This window comes from Myxine glutinosa, chromosome 2 (genome assembly GCF_964187855.1).
Source record: "Myxine glutinosa chromosome 2, kmMyxGlut1.1, whole genome shotgun sequence".
NCBI lineage: Eukaryota > Metazoa > Chordata > Myxini > Myxiniformes > Myxinidae > Myxine > Myxine glutinosa.
Window position 1 is genome coordinate 179,949,670 of NC_136262.1, and position 26,906 is coordinate 179,976,575.

General features: G+C 45.4%; 1 protein-coding gene across 1 annotated transcript in view; it reads left to right on the forward strand.

Annotated features, from left to right (window-relative positions):
- LOC137421035 (uncharacterized) overlaps window positions 1-26,906 on the forward strand; it is a 97,717-nt gene that overhangs the window by 60,264 nt on the left and 10,547 nt on the right. Inside the window, exons 13-17 of the mRNA XM_068106689.2 lie at window positions 2,563-2,701; window positions 2,859-2,967; window positions 10,447-10,514; window positions 10,650-10,682; window positions 14,137-14,295. Of these exons, the coding sequence (XP_067962790.2) occupies window positions 2,563-2,701; window positions 2,859-2,967; window positions 10,447-10,514; window positions 10,650-10,682; window positions 14,137-14,295 (508 nt within the window). The remainder of the gene's footprint in view (window positions 1-2,562; window positions 2,702-2,858; window positions 2,968-10,446; window positions 10,515-10,649; window positions 10,683-14,136; window positions 14,296-26,906) is intronic.

Consider the following 26,906-nt stretch of genomic DNA (forward strand, 5'->3'; position numbering starts at 1 on the left):
AAGCATGTGAGCAAGCACTCCATTCACAACCGTTAAGGAGTGGCTGGCTTGGCAAGCGCTAGCTAGCTGCTTGGTAAAGGAGCACAACCCGAGCCTCTCCCTTTCAGTTTCGTATCAAACAGCAGGAGCGAGTTTCAAAAGTTCGCTACGAAAAATGCCACCGTAGCGGCAGAAAGGGCCATGTTATTAACCCGACAATTGGGGGTTATATAGAGTACAGTAGATCTTCGCTCAGTTCTGTAAGTAAACCTTACTTCACGGATGTCGGGATTCCTCTAAATTTCATCATTTAGTGTTATAAAGAGCATTAACGACTGTTAAAAAAGCTAAGCATACGTGTTTGTGGTGTGTAATATTTTTACTTCCTATAGAAGTCGTTGCTCCCACGGAAAAACCATTATAACTATAAGCTATTTATACACGTTATCACTGCAGGAAAAACGCCTTGGGAAAGTGAGACATTATTAGTATTAATATTGTTTTGTAATAACATTAATAATATGCGATTATCATTCATTTTGTTATTAAAAGCGTCTTTGGAAAAACGCCACGATAAATCTTCTTCTTTGGAAAAACGCCACGATAAAGCTAACTTAATATGGCGAAACACCTCAACACGCAACCCATTGACGGCAATGGCAGGGAAAACCCGCTCAGGGGAGAAAACCCCCCTTGGAGAGGGGGGCAAATGAATGCGCTACAACCTTCATTATGTAGCTAACCCTTGGTCATCCTGTTAAGTTTGGTTGAGATTGGATAAGTAAGGACGGAATATATTGGCGTCAAAAATTCATCAGACAGACACAAATGGCATATTTTAGTATGATAAATACATATGGCTTCACTTAACACTTGATCGTTGTTATTTTCTTGAATAAATATCTTTGAAGGAAGATTTTAATGCTTTTTGGTGTCCTTTTACGCTGATTGGCCCTACCCCGCAAAAAAGGTGATTTGATTACATCGTATATCACGTGATCCGCCACGTCATCTAGAGGATACTTTTGCTGCGGGAAAAGTTGACGTGCGGCCTACATTTGCTCTGAACTATGAAAAAGTACTCAGAATGCCAGCTAGATGTATTGTTGCTCGTTGATGCAATACATCCAAAGATGGTGTGAGGTTACATGTTTTCCCACAAGATCCAGCTGTAAGGAAAAATGGATAGCGAAGGTAAAAACTGACCAGAGGAAAGTGGTGTGGCCCAACTGCTTCAATCGTCATTTGCAGCGCCCATTTTGAAGATAACTCGTATGACACCAGCCTGTGGTCCCAGTTTGGGATGAGTAAATTGAAGCGATCAAAAGCCAACGCAACCTCCATGAAGAATAGAGATAGCTCTAATCTAATGGAGAAGAAAAAGGACAGAACAGCTGCGGAAAATCATGAGAAGCTGCGTATGTGATGGGTAAGTAGCGTTTTTGTCTTTTCGCTTTTTGGCCATGATTTAGCATCGGCCATGACTGCCACCACTTTATAATTATCAATCAGTAACTTTCTACGTTATATGCATTAGGCATAAGTACAGATACAGCCGTATCAGACATATCAGGGCTATTAGTAATATACATGTGACTTCCATGTGCCAAGCAGATAAATACTCTCCAGAAACAGAGAAAACTATGAAATTATGTTCAAAACCACCACCTTACTATAATTCACCAAATGTCTGTCCGTCTGTCTGTCTGTTCGTCTGTTCCCAGGTACCGCAAAAACGGCTGAACCGATCGCAATTAAATTTTGGGTGGGTAATCCTGGAACCCCCTGGACTATATTGTTTTTCCAATTTTTTTCCAATTTTTCCAATTTTCAAGTTTTTCCAAACACAATGGAATAATATTTACCGATATGAACAGTGATGTGGCTTTTATTGAAATTCTACGAATACCGTTTAGATTTTGATGATTTGCGTGTGATATGATTTATCGGATGTTTATATAAATTGTTTAAAATTAAAAAAAACCCTTCAATTTCTGATATTTTGCCTTTTCATTTGGGCCTTCCAATTGAAGCCCCACCCATAGGGCGGGTACCGTTGCTAGTCGTCATAATCAGAGGATTCTTGGTCAGAAAAATCTTCGTCAAATTCACTTTCTGACGAGTCTGAAACGAGTTGTGCGGCCATTATCCATTGCTTGCCGAGACAACCTTTCCCTCGATTACGCAGGTGACATTATGACAATCGCTGTTTTCTGGAATTTTTAGGGGTGATATACCCACCAGGTTTGCCTTTTAAAAACTGTAACACCTCAAAAAGTTTGTAGAATTATAAACCAAGTTCAGTTCATTGCTAAAAATCAATAAATCAAGAATCAATATTATCACCAAAAACCAATTCAGACTTATTGATTTTGTGGGTCCTCGTGTTGTTCGTCAATACCCAGAGATTTAGTCGAAAGAAGGGAAGGAACTCGGAAAGTACAAAATGGCGGTAATATGGGACCAAAGGAATTTGCAAGCAAGTTTGAAGTATCAGAACGGATTATGACAGCGAGAAAGTCATGCTTTGCTAGTAATAACTACCATGGTAACCAATTCCATGTTACTCTATTTTATTTGCAGGCCTTGAGCTTAAAAGAGTTGATTATCCCAGCTCTAAGCAAACCACACAAACCACCCAAAAACCTGACTGTCATGGCTGCCAAGGGCTGCCATTCGTTTGTCATCCTTGCCTGGGATGATGATGGTGGAGAGCCTGAAGGTAAGTGTACACCTTGGTCAAAATAAAATGTCATGCAAAGTACTTGGATTGTCTGATTTAGGCATGCAGTTTTAAGGGGTAAAAAAGACTTTTGGGAACTAGAGAAATCTACAGTATGTTCTATGAACTTTACTAATGGGTTATGCATGGTACTCAGGTTACATTGTTTACATGGCCACATTGGATGATGCCTTGTTGGGAAGATGGAAGACCGGTAACGTGACCAAGCGGCACCGGCCCATAGAAAACCTGCAACCCAGCACTCGGTCTGATGCATGTTCGATTGTTTATCGGTTCCTGTTATCTAGTCACATACATTGTCCTCGGCCTAAGTTTGTGGAACAGCAGGCTTTTCATATTAATCATTACCTTTAAACCCGCGTACGCTTCCCCAATGTTCGTACTCAACATCCCAGTAGTCCAATTTTCCCAGATCTGCGTCCCCATGCCCTTGTTCAATTTTCCCAGATCTGCATCCCCATGCCCTTGTGCAATTTTCCCAGATCTGTATCCCCATGCCCTTGTCCAACAAATCCTTGTATTTTGTACCTTTGACGTCACGTGCACCCATGTCCAGCATCCTCCATGCCTGCAGCACAACAGAATAAAAGCTCATACGGAAAAGTTACACAATAGTGGTGGAGGACAAACTATAGCAGCCAATGGGGGAGGAGGATTGGTGGATAGGGAACGGGTTCACAAGTTCAGAGTGAATTGATAAGAGGGAGTGTAGATTAAGGTCTCTCTGATGGCATCACATGCGCTGTAGATCATACCAGACCAGGCCAGGTAGGGAAGGCCGATTGATTGGCTTCCGGTCTTGCCGGCGAGGTTTCCGTTTTTTCGAAGCTGTCCACGCACTCCACACTATCGAAGTTAAGTAATTGTTTCCATTTGTATTTTCGTCAAAACTATTTATTTTATGGTGTGTGTACGTATAGTGTGTCCCTAGGAAGATTCTCAATGTTAATCTTTCATACCTGTATGATATATCGTCGGTTAATTCGTGTCGTGTCTTTTGAGGCCTTGTACCGTGTTCGACCTTGAGGCTTTGTTTTTCTCTCAGCGGTCCATCAATTGTGCTCCAACTACTTTCGTTCTCTGTTTTTTCCCAGTCTTTTCACCCCATTCGTCCTTGTTTAAAATCTCAACTCAAAAACAAAAAAAACAAAAAAAACATTTCCTTCTCTGTTCTTATTCGTTGTTCTTATTCGTTTATTCGTTGTTCTTATTCGTTCGTTCGTTCTTCGACCACGTGTTTCACCCACATTTCCCCAGATAGTTTTCACTGTTAAACTTTAAAATGTTTAAACTTTCCCCTGAAGTTCTGTATTCTGTCGTGTATTATAACACCTTTTTCTTCTTCTTCTTTAAAAGGATGCTTTCGACTTGCTCACCAAATCTATTCATTCCAAAAAAAAAATCCATCTCTTACAGTGCCTCTTTCATACATTCCCGAAACTCTCCTGCTCTCAACCCCTCCTCCAGCGTCCTCAAACGTATTTTTGACTCGAAGGTCACAAGAAACTCATTTTGCAATAAATGTTCGTTTCCCATTAATCGTACACTTTCCAAAATCCAATTTTACCCCTCCCCTCCAAATCCTCCCCATCACCCCTCCCCTCAAAATCTTCCCCATCACCCCTCCCCTCCAAATCTTCCCCATCACCCATCCCTTTCAAATCTTCCCCCTTGCCCCTCCCCTCCAAATCCTCCCCATCACCCATCCCTTTCAAATCTCCCCCCTTGCCCCTTCCCTCCTAAACTCCCCCCACACCCTTCCCCTCCAAGACTCCACCTCGCCCCTCCCCTCCTAGACTCCCCCCTCACCCCTCCCCTCCAAATCTCCCCCATCTCCCATCCCTTTCAAATCCCTCCCCTTGTCCCTTCCCTCCTAAACTCCCCCCTAACCCTTCCCCTCATAAACTCCCCCCTTGCCCCTCCCCTTCAAATCTCCCCACCCTCATTTCTTCTCCATTTCCCCCCTCTCACCCCTCCTCCTCAAAGTGTCCTCCCCACTTCTTCCCCCTTCCAACTCTCACCTCCATCTCCCCCAAGCTTCTGCCTCGCTCTTCCCCCTCCTCAAATAACACCTCACTGTGCCTCACCCAATCACCATCAAACCTTTTGTCCGCCCCATTCTTCCCTTTCTCCAAACTATTCTGAAATCTCTGACACACCTTCAACAGCTCTCCCTACCTCTTCCTCCTCTTCCACATCTTACCCTACCCCTCACCCCCCACCCCCTCCTGTTCTGTATCCGATGCTCCCCCTTCCTCTTCATTAACAGTATGGACCTCAAACATCCGGGTCCTTCGCTCAAACTTGACTGATCTCTCCATACAGGTTGCTTCTGACAAACCAGACGTGATCTGCTTAACAGAAACTTTCCTCCTTCATGATGTCTCTGATTCCTTGGTATCGCTCCCAGGTTACTCCCTCCTCCGGTATGATAGACCTGAGCCTCGTCCTGGAGGTGGGGTTGCTATCTTTATAAAAAACTCTCTTCCTCACTCGCCCTGCACTGCCCTCTCTCCACCTCACCCCCAGGAATACCTTTGGCTACGGCTTCCCCTTCGCTCCCACCTTTTGTTCATATGTGTGTTGTACCGTCCACCAAACAGTGATGACTCCATCTACATCTCGCTGTCTGATAATATGGACCAACTTCTATCTACCCATCCCAACTCTCTCTTCCTCATATGTGGTGATTTCAATTGTCACCATGCCAGTTGGCTGGGTGTGGGTACCTCTCTCACCAGCCATGGCTCTTCAGCAAAGGATTTTTGTGACTCACTGGGACTGACACAATCTGTCAATTTCCCGACCCAGATCTCAGTCAATGGAGCATCTTCTCTTCTGGACTTGGTTATGACTAACTTCCCTGAAAATGTCTGCTGCTCTTTTTCTGCTCCAAACGGCTCATCTGATCATGTGCTTGTTAAAGTGGACATCTCTCTGTCCATTCTCAGAGAGCCTCCTCAGCGTCAACGAGTCTGGCATTTCACTCAGGCCAACTGGCATGGTCTTCAAGCAGCCATCAATCATCTGGACTGGTCTCCCATCTCTACCGCCTCTGACATCAACTCATCCTGGGAATTCTTCCAAAGTAAATTGCTCTCTCTCATGCACAGATTTATCCCATCTCGTCTTCAGTTGTCATATCCTTCCTCCCGTCCATGGTACACGGAATCTTGTGGTGAGGCTGTTGCCCAGAAACAACTTGCTTTCGTCTCCTGAAAAGCAAATCCAACGGAAGGAAATCTCATTTCCTTTCACAAAGCCCGAAACAAGTGTGTGTCCACCCTCAGGAGAGCCAGGAAACAATATCTCTCCGTTCTCAAGACCGAACTCTCTTATCTGTCTCCCTCTTCCAAATCCTGGTGGCGTCTGGTCAAATCTGTTTCTGGTGCTTGTTCCACCTCCATCCCCTCCCTCACCTCAAACGGCTACAAGGCTGACTCCGCACGTGAAAAAGCTGAATGCCTCAACTCTGTGTTTGCCTCTAAATCTTGTGTCCCAACCCATCCCTCTCTGTACCCACTGTACCCAGTCTTATCCAGCTGCTCCTGGACTCTGTGTCCTTTCCTCCTGACAAGGTGGAAAAGTTTCTGTCAACCCTCGACTCTGATTCTGCAACTGGACCTGACGGCATCAGCCCACGGGTCCCAAAATCCTGTTCTTCCGCTCTTTCACTCCCTCTCTCTGTTCTCTTCACCCTCTCTTTTGCTCAAGGTCATCTGCCATCTGCTTGGAAATCAGCCAACATCACCGCTTTGCACAAAAAAGGTGCAAAAACAGATCCTAGCAACTACAGACCAATCAGCCTTCTCCCAATTATCAGCAAAGTCATGGAATCCATCATTGCTTCAGATATGAAATCTTTCCTCTTCTCCAATGGCTTGATCTCTGATCATCAATTTGGTTTCAGACCTGGTCACTCTACTCTGGACATGCTGCTTCTGCTTTCTCAACAATGGATGGAGGTCCTCAATGCCAAACAGGAAATTAGCGCTGTCTCCCTTGACATATCACGTGCCTTCGATACGGTCTGGCACCCCGCTCTGCTCACCAAATTCTCCGCCTTTGGTATCCATGGAAATCTCCATGCATGGCTGGCTCTCTAGTCGTAGTCAACGTGTGGCCCTGAATGGATTTCTCTCATCTCCTCTTCCTGTTCAGGCTGGAGTTCCCCAAGGCAGTGTTCTGGGCCCTGTGCTTTTTCTGGTCTTCATCAATGATCTCTCTGACTCTCTTGAAAATCCTCTCTATCTCTTTGCTGATGACTCTACTCTCTGTTGCTCCATTCCTCATCCCGCAGATCGGCAGTCTGCAGCCCCTCACTCTCTGCAGACCTGGACAAAATCACAGACTGGGCAAACAAGTGGAACATGTCTTTCAATCCTGACAAATCTCACACTCTTACGATGTCTCTCCGAAAAGACCGACTGGACAACCCTCCCATCCACTTTCTGAATAATCCTCTCCAAGAAGTTCTGTCACTCAAGCTTTTGGGTCTCACTATCTGCCATGATCTTTCCTGGGAAAACCACATTTCAAATCTGGCCTCCAAAGCCAGTCGCCGACTGGGCATCCTCCGTCGTGCGAAGTCCTTCCTTGGCACACCTGAGCTCCTCACCACATACAAGGTTTTCATCCGCAGCTCAATGGAATACTGCTCTCCCCTATGGGCTGGTGCTCCTGCCTCACACCTAGCTCGTCTTCATGCTGTTGAAACCAAAGCGTTCAGAATCATTGGAATCTCCCGCGATGAAGCTAACTCCAAGGGCCTTTCACTCACTCACCGCAGGCAGGTTGGTGGTCTTTCCGTCTTCTACCGACTCCTCTCTGGTCTTGCCCCCCCCCCCCAGCTCTCTCTGGGCTCTGTCCCCCAAATATTCCTACAGGTCGCACAAGATCTGCCTGCAACCCTCTTATGGTCAATCTGCCAAAATCAAGACTCTCTGCTCACCTTCACTCCTTCATTCCTCTTTTCTCCCGCCTCTGGAACAAACTCCCTCACTCTCTTCAATCCCACTCCACCCTCCAGGTCTTTAAAATAGCTGTTCACCACCATCTCTTATCTTCCCTTATCTTCCCTTACCACCAACATCTCTTAACTTATCTCACCACCATCCAAAAGCTTGATCTTTTCTACCCCCGCTAATTTCACCCCAAATCCACTTTTTTGAAATACCAACTTTTGTCCTGGAAGTCCTTGGTGTCCTTGTGTTTTATACTTCCCCCCTTCCCACGCCTCCTTCCCCCAAGCCCTCTCCCTCCCACACATCTCCCTGCTCTCAAATGTTGTGTTTGTGTGCTTCCCCTTCTCTCCCCATCTTGTCTTCCGCTCCCTTTTTATATATTTTGTTTGTCTGGTTGATTTGTTTATGAAATAAATGTTAGCTCTTTCACGAGCCTCGATTCAGTATACAAAAAAATATAATAATAATAATAATAATTACCTCTCCCTGATGGCATCACATGCGCTGGAGATGAGACTAGACCAGGCCAGGTAGGAAAGGCCAATTACCTCTCCCTGATGGCATCACATGCACTGTAGATCAGACCAGGCCAGGTAGGGAAGGCCGATTACCTCTCCCTGATGGCATCACATGCGCTGTAGATCAGACTAGACCAGGCCAGGAAGGGAAGGCCGATTACCTCTCCCTGATGGCATCACATGCGCTGTAGATCAGACCAGGCCAGGTAGGGAAGGCCGATTACCTATCCCTGATTGTATCACATGCGCTGTATATCAGAGCAGACTAGGCCAGGTAGGGAAGGCCGATTACCTCTACCTGATGGCATCACATGCGCTGTAGATCAGACCAGGCCAGGTAGGGAAGGCCGATTACCTCTCCCTGATGGCATCACATGTGCTGTAGATCAGACTAGACCAGGCCAGGTAGGAAAGGCCGATTACCTCTCCCTGATGGCATCACATGCGCTGTAGATCAGACCAGACTAGGCCAGGTAGGCAAGGCCGATTACCTCTGCCTGTTGGCATCACATGAGCTGTAGATCAGACCAGACTAGGCCAGGTAGGGAAGGGCGATTACCTCTCCCTGATGGCATCACATGCGCTGTCGATCAGATGAGACCAGGCCAGGTAGACAAGGCCGATTACCTCTCCCTGATGGCATCACATGAGCTGTAGATCAGACCAGGCCAGGTAGGGAAGGCCGATTACTTATCCCTGATGGCATCACATGCGCTGTAGATCAGATGAGATCAGGCCAGGTAGGCAAGGCCGATTACCTCTCCCTGATGGCATCACATGCGCTGTAGATGAGACTAGACCAGGCCAGGTCGGAAAGACCAATTACCTCTCCCTGATGGCATCACATGCGCTGTAGATGAGACTAGACCAGGCCAGGTCGGAAAGGCCGATTACCTCTCCCTGATGGCATCACATGCGCTGTCGATAAGACCAGGCCAGGTAGGGAAGGCTGATTACCTCTCCCTGATGGCATCACATGCGCTGCAGATCAGACTAGACCAGGCCAGGTGAGGGAAGGCCGATTACCTATCCCTGATGGCATCACATGCGCTGTCGATCAGACCAGATTAGGCCAGGTAGGAAAGGCCGATTACCTCTCCCTGATGGCATCACATGCGCTGTAGATCTGACTAGACCAGGCCAGGTAGAGAAGGCCGATTACCTCTCCCTGATGGCATCACATGCGCTGTAGATCAGACCAGATTAGGCCAGGTAGGAAAGGCCGATTACCTCTCCCTGATGGCATCACATGCACTGTAGTTCAGACCAGATTAGGCCAGGTAGGAAAGGCCGATTACCTATCCCTGATGGCATCACATGCGCTGTAGATCAGACGAGACCAGGCCAGGTAGGCAAGGCCGATTACCTCTCCCTGATGGAATCACATGCGCTGTAGATCAGATGAGACCAGGCCAGGTAGGCAAGGCTGATTACCTCTCCCTGATGGCATCACATGCGCTGTAGATCAGACGAGACCAGGCCAGGTAGGCAAGGCCAATTACCTCTCCCTGATGGCATGAAATGCGCTGTAGATCAGATGAGACCAGGCCAGGTAGGCAATGCCGATTACCTCTCCCTGATGGCATCACATGCGCTGTAGATCAGATGAGACCAGGCCAGGTAGGCAAGGCCGATTACCTCTCCCTGATGGAATCACATGCGCTGTAGATCAGATGAGACCAGGCCAGGTAGGCAAGGCCAATTACCTCTCCCTGATGGCATCACATGCGCTGTAGATCAGACGAGACCAGGCCAGGTAGGCAAGGCCGATTACCTCTCCCTGATGGTCATTATTGAGCTGGGTTTTTTTAATCAACATGGTAATATACCTGAGACTATTTCACTTTTTAAATGCTTGATATTGTTACCTACAGTCAGACATATTTGAAGCCACAACTTCGCGGCCTTCACCACACCCAAACATTTGGTAATCATTGAATATTGATACCATACTGATTCCAATGTTCATATAATATCAAATTCATCATTTGCCCGATGGCCTGGCTATTCTACTCACAAAGTGATCAAAGTTTTTCTGTGTATTCTTTAAACTGGTCCGACTGCAGTGACATCCGCAGAAAGATTCTTACATTTACTCAAAACGATCGAAGCAAGCAGCAGTATTCCCTCGAGACTTGCATGTTCACATATTATGTACACACTTGTACTTGCAGTACACATGTATAAGAGTAAAATAATTACAGTAAATTTCTCTCCCTTTTACGTTTCAATCACCCTGCAGCTATTACTTCCGGGTCAGGGTTCGCAGTGGTCCGATAAGTGAACCAGTTGGACTGTTCACCCAACAGGGTATTCTTCACACCCAACACCCCTTTATCTTCCATTATTGTGCTGTGTAAGCAGATAACATGAGTATTGTGATAATACTATCTTGTATTTCTTTTCCACCACCCTCCCTCCTCTTCAATCACCTCGTGAATACAGAGGCATCTCCACACCTAATTGTACGGCCACCTGGTGAGACATCCTTTCTGACGTCATTGTTCTGTACAAAGCATCGTCACACTCACTGTATTATGGCTCTTACGATATACAGTGTTGTACTGTACAATAAAAGCCGTCAAAACAATTTCGAGTCGGTCCGATAGAGTAGATTAAAGTTTTGCAATGTCTCCCCTCATCTACTTCTCTGACGTCCATTTTGTTTTCAATCGTTGCCTCGAGGAGTAAAATTGCTTCTTGTTTCTGGTGCTCGCAAATCATGTGCAAGTATAAAGTGTATATGAACTGAAATATGAAAGAATGGTGTGAGCATCTTATACACGTGCTCGCTGCTGCTTATTTTGGGTGGTTTAAATACATACAAGGTGATTGCTTTTTCTTTTTATGCCGACAAAGTCGCCGGAGGCATTATGTTTTCAGGTTGTCTGTCCGTCCGTCCGTCCGCCCGTGTCCGTCTGTCCGTCCGCCCGTGTCCGTCCGTCCGCCCGTGTCCGTCCGTCCGCCCGTGTCCGTCCGTCCGTCCGCCCGTGTCCGTCCGCCCGTGTCCGTCCGCCCGTGTCCGTCCGTCCGTGTCCGTCCGTCCATGTCCGTCCGTCCGTGTCCGTCCGTCCGTGATCCGTGATAGGTTATCGTTACCGCGATAACTTGAGAACGGCTAAAGGCATCTTAGTCAAACAGGGTGCAGGTGTGTATAATGAGGTAAAGATTAAATGATTAGATATTGGGGTCACGAGGTCAAAGGGCAAAGGTCTGACGTCATGTCAGGTAAAAATCCTGCTACCACGATAACCTGTGAACCAGTGATGGGATTCTGACCAAATTTGATAGTTATGTATAATGATGTAAAGATGAAATGATTCGATTTTGGGGTCAAGAGGTCAAAGGTCAAATGTTAAAATCTGTAATAGGTCTATAACTTGAGAACAGCTGAAATGATCAAATACAAACTTAGTACAGGTACGTATGTATAATGTTATAAAGATAAAGTGTTTCGATTTTTGAGTCAATTTTAAAGGTCAGAGTCTGTAATATGTCTATAACTTGAGAATGGCTAAAGGGATCTAATTCAAACTTGGTACAGATATGTATACTGATGTAAAGATTAACTGATTAGATTTTGTGGGTCCCACGTTCAAAGGCCAAAGGTCAGAGATCATGTCAGGTAAAAATGTGAGAACTTGTAAACAGCTGAAGGGATTGAAATTCAAACTTGGTACAGGTATGTATAATGATGTAAACATGAACTGATTAAATTTTGGGGTCAATAGGTCAAAGGTCAGAGGTCATGTCAGGTAGAAATGTGCTAACTTGGGCACAGCTGAATGGATTTAAATCAAACTTGATACCAGTATTATAATGACGTAATAATGTGGGCGGAGGCATATCAGTCGACGTCGTGACGTCGAAGAGTGTCATTCTAGTTTGTTACATGGTCTTAGGCTCCTAATGAAGCTGACACACACACACACACACACACACACACACACACACACACACACACACACACACACACACAGACACACACAGACACACCCACACATGAACACACACACACACAGACATGGACATACTGACGAGACAAATACTCACCACAGCCACTGAGCTTGGGGGAAGTTGGCATCATTGCCGTCACTACCTGAGATACTCTGGGTACCAGCGACGTCATAACAATGGCGCCGCTTTTCTCACCGAATTCAGCGGGGCATATCCTCCTCCCAATGGATGCCATCTGACGGGGATTGTCCGTGCTCTATCCTTTAAAATGCTGAACGTCAAGCAAGGAAGCAGCACATACCATTTTTAAAGTATGACTTGAACATTAAAGTTTAGTCTTTGGTATGAATTAAACCGGTCCAAACCGGATGGGTGTTTTTTTTAGGAGACACCATCTCCTAACTGGATGGATGTCGGTGGGGTGTCGGTTTAGTCGCCGCCAACCCGACCATGCAGCATGTAGCACTGGGTTATTTGTAACCAGTGGCAGTTCCAAAAGACTGACCTGACCAGAATAATTCCAAAAACCATGCAATATATCGATATATATATAGCATTAGATTGAGGGCGTGTCATGTGACGTAGTACAGAGCAAGGGTGAAGAAGAAGCTGCCATATGGCTTAGTACATCTAAGATGATCAATAAAGCCTCAATCTCCTAAACTCCAACTCAACATTGTCTATTGACAGTGTATAAGGTGATGTATATAAAACTGCTTCAGTAGCACTAAACTTCCGGTTTTTTATTAACGATATCTAACACGTTGACTGCTAATCTTATGGTATACACCACTCCCATTTGCGAGCCATATGCATGTATATATACTGTACTTTATTTTCAAATTTTCCTCTTTTGTGAGCCAATCTAAGTTGATTTGTTATCCATTGCTGGGGAAATCCCACATTATGAGAAAACATGTAGCAGGCATTGAGACAAGATTTTCAATTCTGCATGACAGGTCCGAGCTATCTCGTAGGACTATTTTTTAACACTGAATCGACCTTGGTATTACGCCATTACTAATGGTAGATTGTGTGCTGAGTACCACGTGTTTTTCTTTTTCACAACGTGTCATTACCGTTCAAAATGGCATGCATGGATGCAGATGAAATGACAAAACGGTACTTTCCTGTTATCCCGGACCTTTTACCTCAGAGGTTTTTTTTTACCTCAGCGGTTTTTTTCCTAACCCTAAACCTAACCCTAACGCTAACCCTAACAACCATAACCCTAACAACTTTCCTGTTATCCCGGACCTTTTACCTCAGAGGTTTTTTTTTACCTCAGCGGTTTTTTTCCTAACCCGAACGCTAACCCTAACCCTAACCATAACCCTAACAACTTTCCTGTTATCCCGGACCTTTTACCCTTAAAGGTTTTTTTTTACCTCAGCGGTTTGTTTCCTAACCCTAACCCTAACACTAACCCTAATCCTAACGCTAACCCTAACCCTAACGCTAATCCTAACGCTAAAACTAACCTTAACGCTAACGCTAACTCTAACATATCATTAAAATTAAAATAAATATTAAAGGCCATGATGACTTTATATCGATGATATTGGTTCTTCTGGAATACGTCATCAATAACCTCTCGATCTCTCCGGAACATAACAAAGCCTGAACTCCGAACCACCAACACTTCATTTCCTTCCTCTCATATATATATATATAATATCTAAAGCAATCCGAACAGAAAATTTTCATCTGTAAAATTCAATATTTTCTATATTTATTTTTAACAACGTAAAATGTTCTTTTTAAGCATCATGTCAACTATAACCTTCTCATGAACATATAACTTCTCATGAACATATAACTTCTCATGAACATATAACTTCTCATGAACTATAACCTGACCCTATAATTTAATTGAAATTTGATATCGGTGGAAAGGATGGAACAGCTGAAAAGAGAATAAACCCATCAAAGTGGTCCATCTTCCAATGTGTTGTGACTTTGTTGTTGTCTGCAGGTGGAGAGCCATTATGGACGACGTTCCAGTTTCGTGTCGCCTCACCTCCTGCTTGTCGAGGTCAAAGATTGGTCAAGAAGACGCGGTATAACCTTCTGATTGGCGTTTCTCTGTGCAGTTCTCTTCGATACTCTCTCTTCCTAGGGAAGTTGTTAACAGGTATGTTGTCACAGCATTCTTTATTTCATACTTTATTTTTTACTAGCAGGAGTACCTGCGGAAGGGGGAGGGCTGGGGAAGTACCCGACATTGCCTGGTGATGTTCTAATCCTGTTGACATTTTGAAGAAATCCATTTGTATAATTTTTTTCTTATTCTATTCCCCAACTTACACCCAGTAAGGAAAATTTATATTCAATATGATATTACACCCTCACTCCCCTTTCCCACCCCCCCCCCCCCACCCAACCCCCCCCCCCACCCCACACACATACACTAATCGGGATTAATTTAATATTACCTTTCATATAGCTGGTGTTGGGCTTTCAGGTTTTCAGGTTGCTTTCCTGGTTTTTCAGGTTTCAGTGTTTCAGGTTTTTCAGGTTTCAGTGTTTCAGGATATAGCTTTCAGGTTTCATAACCCTGGTGTTGGGCTAGCGGCTAGGGTGCCGGCTTAGGATACCTAGGATCCTGGGTTCGAATCCCGGTCGATCGCTGAATCCCAGTCGAATCCCGATCCCGGTCGATCGCTGAATTAACGCCAGGGGGGTTGACTCAGCCTGGTTCATTCCTTCCGAGGTCGGCTAATTGAGTACCAGTTCACTGGTAATTCCCTGTTTGTCGTTAAAGGCGGCAAAAAGGGTTGGCGTCAGGAAGGGCATCCGGCCGTGAAACATTGCTTCAAAAAGGGGACCAAAAAGGGTTGGCGTCAGGAAGGGCATCCGGCCGTGAAACATTGCTTCAAAAAGGGGACCAAAAAACAACAACAACCATGGTTCCCGAAAAAGGCCAACCCCCGCTTTGCGGGGAAAAATGGCCTCTAAAGGTGGTTTTTTTAACATACCTGGTGTTGGCTTAGCGGTTAGGGTGCCGGCTTGGGATCCTAGGATCCTGGGTTCGAATCCCGGTCGATCGCTGAATTAACACCAGGGGGGTTGACTCAGCCTGTCATCCTTCCGAGGTCGGCAAATTGAGTACCAGCTTGCTGGGATGAATGATCCCGGTGTGTACCCCGATTTAGAATAGGTACACTGTATCCCTGCGCATCGTAAGAGGCGACCAAGGGTTGGTGTCAGGAAGGGCATCCAGCCATAAAAATATTGCCTCAAAACAGGGAACCATGATTGTCATGGGGCCCGCAAGGCCAACCCCTGCTCTATAGTCCTTGAGCCAGACCAAAAGTAATGCTCCGGGGGGGGGGAGTAATTCTCATTATGATTTTCCATTAGACCAATGTCTCAAGTGTCAGAAAAGGTGTGATGGACATCTGAGAACGGTAGCTTAGTGCCCGGATGGACGCCATCTTTGAAACCACCCAGCTCGAAAATGCCCATTTGGTGGGGTACATTGTTGCACGTGTATCTGGACTTCTATACTAGCTATCGATGTGCGGTTGACGACTAAATATACGTCCGATGTGTACCGTCTAAATAAAAAATAATATGAAGCATTTTGTTTTAGATTAATTATTATAAAAATCAATTATCGAAAAAAAATCATATATTTTTCAATATTTTATTATTAGACTTGTACTTTTATTAGTGAAACAACACTGGTATGATTTTCCAAATTATGCATTGTGCTACACCGTTTATCTGTCTATAAAAATAACTCAAAAACTAAAACATATCATCCACCACGAGTGTACAACAAATAAATGTAAAGAGGCATAAAATGACTTAGGCCGCCGCTGGCATTATCTATTCTGACGATAACGCAAGTTAGGAATGTCGTACGGAGAGGATTTTAACACCATACGATATCTAATAAGCAGGCGGAAATTGTTACATAGGAAATCTGCACTTTGGTGGCCATCTTGGATTTCAAAATGGCCGCCAATTATATTAATTATTCATTACTAGAGTTTGGAAAGACGTATGGAGCTGATTTTAACACCATACGATGTATATTCCTAATAAGCAAGCGGGGGTATCATTGAACATGTCATGTTTTAGTCAAATAACACCGGTATGATCTTCCAAATTATACATTTTGCTAAACCGTTTATCTGTCTATAAAGATTTTCAGGCAATTTGGCCTGCATTATAATAGAGAACAACATATGCTATACAATATACAGTGCACACAAAGTTAATCATCAGAGTCGCCATCAGAGTCATTGGCATCCTGAGCCACGATAGCATAATCCTGCACCATGTTGGAGCATCCCTGCAGCTTACACACAACAGTGCACTTCAACCCATTCAGTATGCAGGAGCAATCTGACGGTCGACACGTCCTTCTGCATGTGCATGAGATGAGATTCAAGACGACATCTGGAGCTGGTAGACCCGCCATCAATCGGATTGTGAGCGAACCGCCATCATCGAGTTCCCAACCATGTCCTGCTGATGGTGTTGGGACGTCTGGTAGGTTTTCAAGGCTGCGTCGCCAGATAGCCGCCTGATAGTTGGCCCTAAGCGTATGCTGCATCAAGGAGTCTTCACAAGGCGGCAATTGTCCAGATTCGATCTGGCCCTTCTTTGCACAGAACATGTGATAACGGAGCGAATTAACACCGACGATCTTCGTGTTCTTGGCGTACAGCTGACACGTGAAGGCCTGAATGCTATTGAAGACGTCTGTTGGTACATTCCACGAAGATCCCAGATCTGTGAATGCTTGAAGATACAGCTCATTCGCTTGCACAAGCTTCAAAGCCTTTATCTTTCCTTGGCTAGCCAGAGCACTCACAGTGTCACACCCACTCCATGCATGAAGCCCTGGCAATGCACTGCAAACTCCAGACCCCAATACCGCAGCCAACTTTCCAACGTCGATCATTCTGACTCGAACCTTTGTTCCTCGTCTGATGAAGAGCTGACTATCGATGGTTCTGCTGAGATGAAGACTGATGATCAGAACGTCGGTGTCATCTGCCACTAAGATGATCGTCTTGTAGTGGGTAGCGGCGTGCTTTGCGTGGAGAAACATACGCGTGTCTGCTTCCTCGTGGCTACATTCGAGTGCTTGCACCAACTTCCACCTATCGCGGGTCAGTACCAGACATTTTTCACCACAGGTGACATACAGTGTTCTGTTGCCTAGCTTTTCGCGATTTGTTTCATGTTTCCACGACTCCGCCAGAAACACAACCAGTTTCTCCTTTGTCTGGCTGCAAGCAAGGAGACGCCGCCAGTTCATGATTTTGTGTGCGGGTCTGATCTCGCTGAAACTGATGCCTTCATTTGAACCACGGTTCACACGCTCAGCTGCTTTGATGGATTCTTCTGTGTATGTGTCAAAGACAACATCGATGCGCTCACTGCCTTGACCAGCGTGAAGCGCTGCAGCAAGGATGCGGTCAGATAGTTCTTCGAACGTGTCGTTCTCGCCATGCATCTTTTGTATGAGAGCCATCGCATCAATTATTGTTGCACTTCGCTTGTCAACGTTCTCGGCTGGTTCCACAAGACCTTCCATGTGTTTCGCAAGTGCAGCTTTGTTCGTTTTTTTCATTGACCCATCAACGTTTGCCAAAGACCATGGTAACGGCCCTAGTGGGTGACAAAGGACAAGTTGCATGTCGAGGTTCCTAGTCTAGGCGATGAGTATCATGGTGGCAAACAGTTGTCTGTCAGCTCTCAGGACGATCTCCTTGTTTGTGCCCTTCACAACTTTCTGCTTGATCTTACCAAAGGTCTTCAAGTTTAGCTTGTTCAATGTGTCATGAAAGCCTGTTCCCTCTTCAAGACGTTTCTGGAAGCTTTGATACGCCGCTTCCCCCTTTTGCAGGGTGTTGAGTAGGTCATTAGAAACGTCCTCCCTCGCAGCCGCTCCGGTAGATATACTGAGAAGACATGACGGATCATCGGCGAATGGATTGGTCCAGTCATTTTCCAGTAGATCACAGATAGCTGTGACGCCAGACTCATCACGTTTGATGCGAGAAGTAGACAAGTCAGGGTGCTTGGCGTGAGATGTGTCGCTGCCATTCACAAGGATAGTTTCTCGTAGTTGCCTCAGTGCAGTAGCCCGATTTTCTGCAGTTAGATAGTATCGTGACACAGCCCCTTGTCGAAGACTAAAACCTCGTGTTCCTCCAGCTGTTTGCGTATCTTTGTTTACTGTTTCTTCTGTTGTCTGATCAACAGCGATTCTGGCAAATGGATTCCCTGGTCTAAGCTGTACGGAGAAGTAGCCTTGATTGAAATGCCTGTACAACTCGGGGCATGTTTCGTGGAGTTGCGTCATCTGTGCATAGTACACTGGTAGATATCTAGCATAGTTCACCTTGTTCATTGCGAAACACCAAGGGATCACTCTTCTGACACAAGCCAAGTGAAGCATCCAGTCGCCTTCTCTATCCGCACGAATCAACCCCAGCAGGGTCTCTACCATATCAATATACATCATCCAGAAGCGAGCCAGGTCTCCATGTTTGGTTCGCAGAAAATGTAGGTATTTCGCGAACATGTCAAAGCTCTGTACACATGAATCATCATCGAGAGCAGCAGCGAGAGTCTCGTGGCAAACATCCTCCTTGATGCTGCGAATTTTGAGGTCAGTGCTTCGAATCTGGGGTTCCTTGTCAGGATGATTGCTTTCTATCCACACCTGGAAGCCCTTCCAAATGATGCGCATTAGTGCCTCGTACATCAACTTGTGGAGTCGCACAGCACGGTTGTATTGCTTGCCTTCCAGAACCCTGTTGATGGAACCTTCAGCGATTACTCCTGACTCAACAGCTACATCCCGAAGGCCTGCATCTCCAAACATTTTCCCAATGCTCGACATGAAGTTACAGATGGTATGGAAGTTCCCCATCATGAGCACGATTCTTCCATATCGATCGACATCTTTCCATGCTATTTCGGTCGCCTTAGCAAATAGTGCCTGGTCTAGCACCACCGGTATACGCTCAAGCTGAAGTGATGACATGATGTTCAGAGCTTCTCTGAGGATTTCTTGCACTGTTGCCATATCTGTGGCAGGCGCGTTTATAGTCGGCAGGTAGCCAACTACATCTTCCGTCACCTGAACACGATCTCTAGTCATGATGTTGAAACCAGTCCACGAACTGATTGTCTGGTCGCATGGTTCCAGCATGCGAGTCATAATCCATACGTGATTTCGGCGCTGCGCAAGGGATGTTGCGCCTGCAAGAGTGTCAGAAAGATCTGCAGGCTTGATTGCAGGTGGGCCCTCTCGTTTCCCACCGCTGTATATTGGAACTAAATCGCTGGATGACGGGATAGATCGCTTCTTATCTGCTTTGGATACTGCCGATGGAGGTTGGGGCGGTAAACACGACTGCGACTTCGGTTGGACGATGATACCGTTGACACGATGCGATGTTCCGCCACCACTCAGCGATTCCTCTAGCCTGTCGATGTTATCGAATGCTAATACAGTCGGGACCGAAGGGTGCACATGTGACGGAAGTGGTACTGTATCTTTCTCCACACTTGCTAATTTGTCTATGCATAGCGCTGTCTCGATTTCTTCCAGAACTGTGTACGAACATCCGTGCCCGAGTCGATTCAATATTCTGATGACCTCTGTATTACCGGTGAGCGTTTTCATGACCCACGGAAGTAGGACATGCTTCGATGTTCTGATGGTACCCCGGTGTACAGCATTGATGATATCTTGAGCCATCGACCATACCAGTGTGTCGGCACGCGCAGAGCTACCCCCACTCCCGCAAATCAAAGTATGCAGAAATACACGAAGAGAATCTGGTATCTTCACGTAATCTGAAGTGAGTTCTGCTGGCTGAGGCGGCCAACGTTCATTGTAATGAGCATCTTTGATCTGGTGTCGCAGTGAAGTAGCTGCACGCACAATGTTACTTTCACCGTCCGTTCGTTCAAATGCTTTCACTTCTGCTTTCAGGTTTACGCACTCTGCAGCAATCTCTCGCTTTGTCAGATTATCGGGCATCAAGTATACACGGTGTTTCACATTGAAGAAGATGAGCGATTCTCCAAACTCTCTTTGTAATGTGCGCTGCAGATTCTTCTTGATGGAGTCACGAACATCAACTGAAAATGTATCTGAAGACAGGATATCTGTTGCAACATCAACTATTGGAACAATCCTCGGGTTCAAGAACAAGTCAGTGCGAATGAAATTGAATATACATCGTATCATTTCTTTTTTCTCGATATTATCTTCAATGTCAGTTTCTACTTGAGGTTTTTGGGGCCGTGTGTAGTTTCTATAGCAGGAGAAGTGGTAGTGAGCCTCAGCTGCAACCATATCTCGTGTAGTCAATGCCAAAACTCTCTCATCATTGCGAGCTGTCGCAGCATCTCTTATTGTCTTATCTGCTCGAAGTTCAACAGCCAAGACAACTGTTTCACGGGTACGACTGCCTTTTATGAATTTTGAAGCACGCTGGCAAAAAATGCATTTATCATCGTAGACCGTTGAAGTTGATCCTGTCTCTTCCCGTGATGATCGCCGTCGCACAGCATCACCAGTATCAACTGAAGAACTTCTAGCTGCATTGGTCAAAGTAGCTAGGTGGTTTTTGTGAGTGAAGTCTGATCTACAAGCCCTATGGTATAATATTGGAATATTAGGAAGTTCAACTGCGCCTTCTTGGACTAGCTTTAGAATTGGATAAAAGTTTCTAACTGCGGCTGCGTCACACAATGTCTTCCAAGAACTGTTGCCCGCTGCCTTGCTTAGTTCAGAGAGTGGCGACTTCTTGCTGCACAGGATGCACGTTCCGGACTCAGGTTCAATCTTCGCCCGTTTCGCCTCGACACCGGCCATCTCAGCTGAAAGAACAAAAAGACTGACGTTAGATTACTCCGATATCCGAAAAGCTCGCCAGCTTACATAGACATACTCATCCAAATCAGTGAACATGTTAGATGGCGCCACAATACAACTCTATAATAGAGTTGTATGTGGCGCCATCTAACATGTTCACTTTTAGTTCTTAAGCCACCCACCCCCCCCGCCCCCCCTCAGAAATTAATCAGGTCACCGCAACAAATCTCAGACTGAGATATAGAATATAGAATATAGATATAGAATAGACTGACGTCACTTTCGGCACTGGGTTCTGTGGGTTGATTATCGGCGGGAAATTCCAACTGACATAGTTTCGGTTTGTGGAAAGTGCATGCCTTTTCATATATTTTTTGTGTACACTCGTGGTGGATGATATGTTTTAGTTTTTGAGTTATTTTTATAGACAGATAAACGGTGTAGCACAATGCATAATTTGGAAAATCATACCAGTGTTGTTTCACTAAAAAAAGTACAAGTCTAATAATAAAATATTGAAAAATATATGATTTTTTTTCGATAATTGATTTTTATAATAATTAATCTAAAACAAAATGCTTCATATTATTTTTTATTTAGACGGTACACATCGGACGTATATTTAGTCGTCAACCGCACATCGATAGCTAGTATAGAAGTCCAGATACACGTGCAACAATGTACCCCACCAAATGGGCATTTTCGAGCTGGGTGGTTTCAAAGATGGCGTCCATCCGGGCACTAAGCTACCGTTCTCAGATGTCCATCACACCTTTTCTGACACTTGAGACATTGGTCTAATGGAAAATCATAATGAGAATTACTCCCCCCCCCCCCCCCGGAGCATTCACTTCAAAAAATGGCCGGTTGGCTCAAGGACTACTAGCGGGGAAAATGGCCTTAAAACGATCATTCATTCATTCATTCATATAGCTACAAAGGCTCAGGCACTCTTTTTTTTTATCCCCCAAATATCATATTTCCCCCCCCCAAAAAGCGATTTTTTTTCAATCCCCCAAAAAGCAAACTTTTTTTTCCAGTTTTTATTTTTCTCTTTTTGCCTAAACACTCCCTGGTACTCACTGATGAACCTCTAAAAGTTTGATAAATATCCGTTCAACCATCACTGAGAAAAATGGCGACACACAGACAAACGGCTCTCTTATATTATTATTTTTATGACTCCGCCCCCGAAGGTGGTCAGAGGCATTATGTTTTCAGGTCATCCGTCCGTCCGTCCGTACGGTAATTAAAATACACTAATCAAACGCGAGTAATTAAAAATATAGTTCTCAGAAACAGGTGAATGGAAAATTTGTAACTTGGCACATTGTCAAGTACTCCCAATGGGGAACAAAAGCATGATAATGATGATGTCATCGGTGAAGTGGTATACCAGCCATAAATGTTTTAATCGAATGCCTTATCCTAAAAATCTAAAATTGCATGCACATGATCTCTGACCCATTTGTATCTAAAAATTACATTTCTGACATCGTAGGTCACATGGTTTGGCAGCCATATTGGATTGAAGGAAAATATTAAATAATAATATGTCTGAAACCGCTTACCCGATCGATGCGAAATTTTACAAATGTCATCAAACACCATTGTTGGATATAGTTTGAAAATGATGATGTCGTTGGTTACGTGGTTTGGCAGCCATATTAGCTTGAAATTAATGAATGAATGAATGATCGTTTTAAGGCCATTTTTCCCCGCTAGAGCGGGGGTTAGCCTTGCGGGCCCCATGACCTCATGGTTCCCTGTTTGAGGCAATGTTTTTATAGTGCAGCGGCATAGCAAACCAATTGTGCATTTTGTGATGGAAGCACCAAATTTGGCAGAATGATAGAATATTATATGGAGAACATTTTCAGATATGGAACCACTTTGGAATTCACCCCAATGTGGCCGCCATATTGGATTTCAAAATGGCGGCTTAAAAATCTTTAATTACAAATATTTCTGGTTCTATACCAGCTACAGCCTTGATTTTAGTGTCTGGATGTACAAACTTGAGGTCAAGGAATTGAATGGTTCTACTTAGAAGTTGATTTACTGACGCCATATTGGATTTCAAGATGGCGGAAATTGATTTACTGACGATTGATTTTACATAAATTGATTTTCAAGTACATAAATACAGGGCAATTATTATTATTATTATTATTATTATTATTATTATTATTATTATTATTATTGTTATTTACTCGGCATCAAACACATGAAATCATACAATATGACATTGCACATATAACAGTAGCCTGTTCGTGTACACTCCCCCAAGATGCCAGGAAAGAAAAAAGCAATTCAAGAACACTATGGCCAATAGGCCTTTCTTAACAATTTGAGGGAGTGTACCGTGGACAGCTAAAGATTATATATACAATACAAAATATTCTTCCGAATAGATAATACAAATCGGGATTATATAATCAAAATTAAATTATATGAAAAGAATACACATATGTGGGTAAGAATTTACTCTACAACAGCATAAATCAATAATACATTGTATAATATGTACTGAAACCACAGAAGATTGTACACACACTCTCAAACACACAAGCAGGCACGCACCCACTCTCACCACCCAGACACATACACACACTTTCACTAACACACACTAACATACATCATGCACATTACCTGTTCACCGTCAGTAGCAATCAGCTGTTTGTCTGGCACATCGATGGACTCCGTGACCTGCTTAGACAGAAAGCTGAAGAGTTCCTCCTTGTTCTCGTCGACACGGAGGAAACTGTGCCAGTTGCCTGGTAGGAGGGCAGAGCCAGTGACACGTCTGCGTATTCCCTTGCCTCTGTTGGTCCTTGCAGTTGCCTTCAGGCTGCCTGACTTTGCATAGCGGTCCCACACTAGATCGAGACGAGATCGATGTTGAAGCTGTGACATAATGTATGGAACGAATACTTTTGTGGCATAGTCAAGAAATGTTTTGGTCTGGCCTGGGCTCAGCATTTGAACTATTACAGCTCCATCGAGGATCACAGAAGATACTTGTGGTGGGTCCGACTTTGTTTCGACAAGCTGTTCTAAGGGCTGCAACAAGTCAGCTTTGGAACCAAAGCGGAGCTGTCCATTTTGCGAGAATGCTGGCGGATGTGCGCTGTTCTCATGTTTGAAGAACTGCTCGAGACCCCCATCTCTGGTTTGGCATGCGATGTATAGTCTGGAGAAGAGCTCTGAATCACTCTTTGCAGAGGCTACTTGTTGTTTGCTCTTCTGGGCAGCTTTGACCTTGATGGATGAAAACAACGGGAGTTTGTTGCGTTTGATGACATCATTGAGTGGCTTGGATCTGTCTGCCAGACGTTCCTTCTCAAATGAATGGAACTGATCTCTCCCAATCTGTAAAGCTGTACGCACAGTATCTACAACAGCTGGGCCCAAGATCTCCAGTGTGCCCAGGACCAGCAAATCTGTGCTTTCTTCTTCAAAGGGGCTGCCCATCTCTTCGATGACTGTTGTCAGTGCACGGACATCTTGGACGAACTTCTTCTGCACACTGTCGGTTTGCTCATGGTGGTGGGTGTGCTCTCCCCTTTGGCGCAGTTGCTGTGAGGTCTCAAATTCTGTGATGACCCGAGCAACTTCGGGGCCAGCCACCATCCACCGTCGAAGGGCACTTGGATTTTCAGTTAGGCCCACTGCCCCGCCATCGCCTTTGACCGTGGCATTGTTTTGTTCATGAGCCTGGTCTAGGGAGATGGCGGAGAAAGCATGCCTAGTCTTCTTGGATGTGAAGTGCCCCGCATGGAACTTGGCAGCAACATCTGGGTGTTTCTCTGCAATGCCAACCATGTCCCTGATGTGGACTGGTAACCAGCGAGCATAGTGGATATGGCCCAATGCAGCGAACCATGCAGCTAGCTCTGGTAGGGTGTCCATGTACAGCGTGAAGTTGGACTCTCTCAGTGAACGTATGTAGAGGAGTATACAGAGCTCCAGGTTAAGTACAGTGGCCCAGTACTGAAACTGTGGACATGCCGCTGCTCTCTGGTCACACCATGCCTCGAACTCCAATGGTTCCTCATCTCTTGCAGTTGCTCTTTCGTTGTATATGTCATATGCACGATGCTGCAGTATGTGTAGGGCAGCAACAGTTACTTGGTGGGCGCGTCTTGTACGGCTGACGTGAGCTGCACGCAAGAAGGAGTCTGCTGTGCCAGCTGTTGCTATCTCTGCCTGAACCAATGCCTGTGTCCAACCGCTGTCTTGCAGCCAGTCTCCTGCTGTCTTCAAAGCTGCCATCTCTGTGTGTAGACCACCCAGCATGACCACAAAGAGATCTTCACCATGTGTGTCTGGCCAGTTCCATTGCACCTGCTTGGCGATCGCATAAAGTGGTTGGTCCAGTGTGACGACGGGTATCTGTCCAGGGTTTAGCTCATTGATCGCTGCTTTCACGACATCCATGGCATGGCGGATCATTGCCACTGAGTGGGCTTGGTCATGGAAGAGGGGAAGCAAGGCAGTGGGTGTGACTGTGATACTAGTATCCTTGGCCGATTGGTTCTCTGCGTGATGTGCAGCCCAAGAAATGTTTCCTGGATTCTGTGTGTCACCACTGTCACATGCATCCTTCACAGTCTGGAGCCACCTCTTCTCTTTATCCAGTTCAGCTTGTGCAGGATTCCTCTGCAGCGACGCCTGGGTTCCAGCTGGTACAGGGTGGCTTTTGGCAAGTGAACTAACTGGTTGTACATCTGTGTAATACCGTGGAAGGTCCTCCACAGTCTTGACATTTGAGACACCCCCGATGATGACAATACCTCGGTCTGTGCCTTGATTGTCATAGTCTGGATGTTGTATCAATGAAATACCAGTTCCGTGGAAGGAGTCGTGTGCTGTCGTGGAACTGGGATTGTGGTCTATATTATCCACAGCTGATGTGGTGAACACTCCACCGCGGAGCTTTGGGGGACAGACCACCTTCTCCGCCCGAAAGCGCTGACAGACCCCGTTCCCCAGCTCTGCAGAGATCCGTAGCACTCTATCATAGGCAATGCTGATCCCTAGTCCAGATAATGTGTCAACCAGTTCCCTCTTTCTCGTATGGGCATGAAGCATCAAGCCAAGATATATTGGCAAAGGAGTCTCTTGACTAATGCTGTGTCGTACGTCTGTGCCTGCACCTCTCCTCTCATGCTTCACACTGTTGTATTTGAGAAGTTGAGCTATTGTCACAGACGCCGATGCCGATGACTGACATGCCTGATCTTTGATGCCTGCGCCCTCTAAAATCATGGAGACCATTGTCAGCAGCAGTTGTGGCACAGACTCTTCTTGACATTTGTTTGAGAAGGACCCATTGAAAGGCTGAGATGACTGGAACATATCCTTCCTTATAATCCCTGCAGCTCGTGCCAGGTGCACAACATCACTGTCAATATCATGTTGACATGCCTTGGCTAATGCACTGCCAATGTCTTCCTGAAACACCAGCAGGACATCTCTTCCCTGCCTGTGCTCCTGCAGATCAGGGAAGTGTGCCAGGATACGCTCCTTGAGTCTGGTTGTATGGACTCGTGTTTCCAGCACAACTCCGAACTGTTCCATTCTCATTGTGTAGAGCTTGGTGAGGTCTGCCATCTTGAATACAGGAGCAGTGTCTTCTTCTTTAGCAGTTTCCTCTATGTACGTTACCAGTTCAGCAAGGACTATTGCTGAAATGACATCTACCGTGCTCTGGCTTTGCTCAGCAAGCTTTTTTGCTGCCCTCACGCGGTTGTATAGGGATGTCAAACATTTCTTATGGTACTTGGCCTCTCTTGCGACCATGTCCCCAGCACTCAGTTGGGCTAACAAAGTGGTATCCTGAAGAAACTCTGCAGCCTTGCGAACGTGTTTATCTAGTTCCA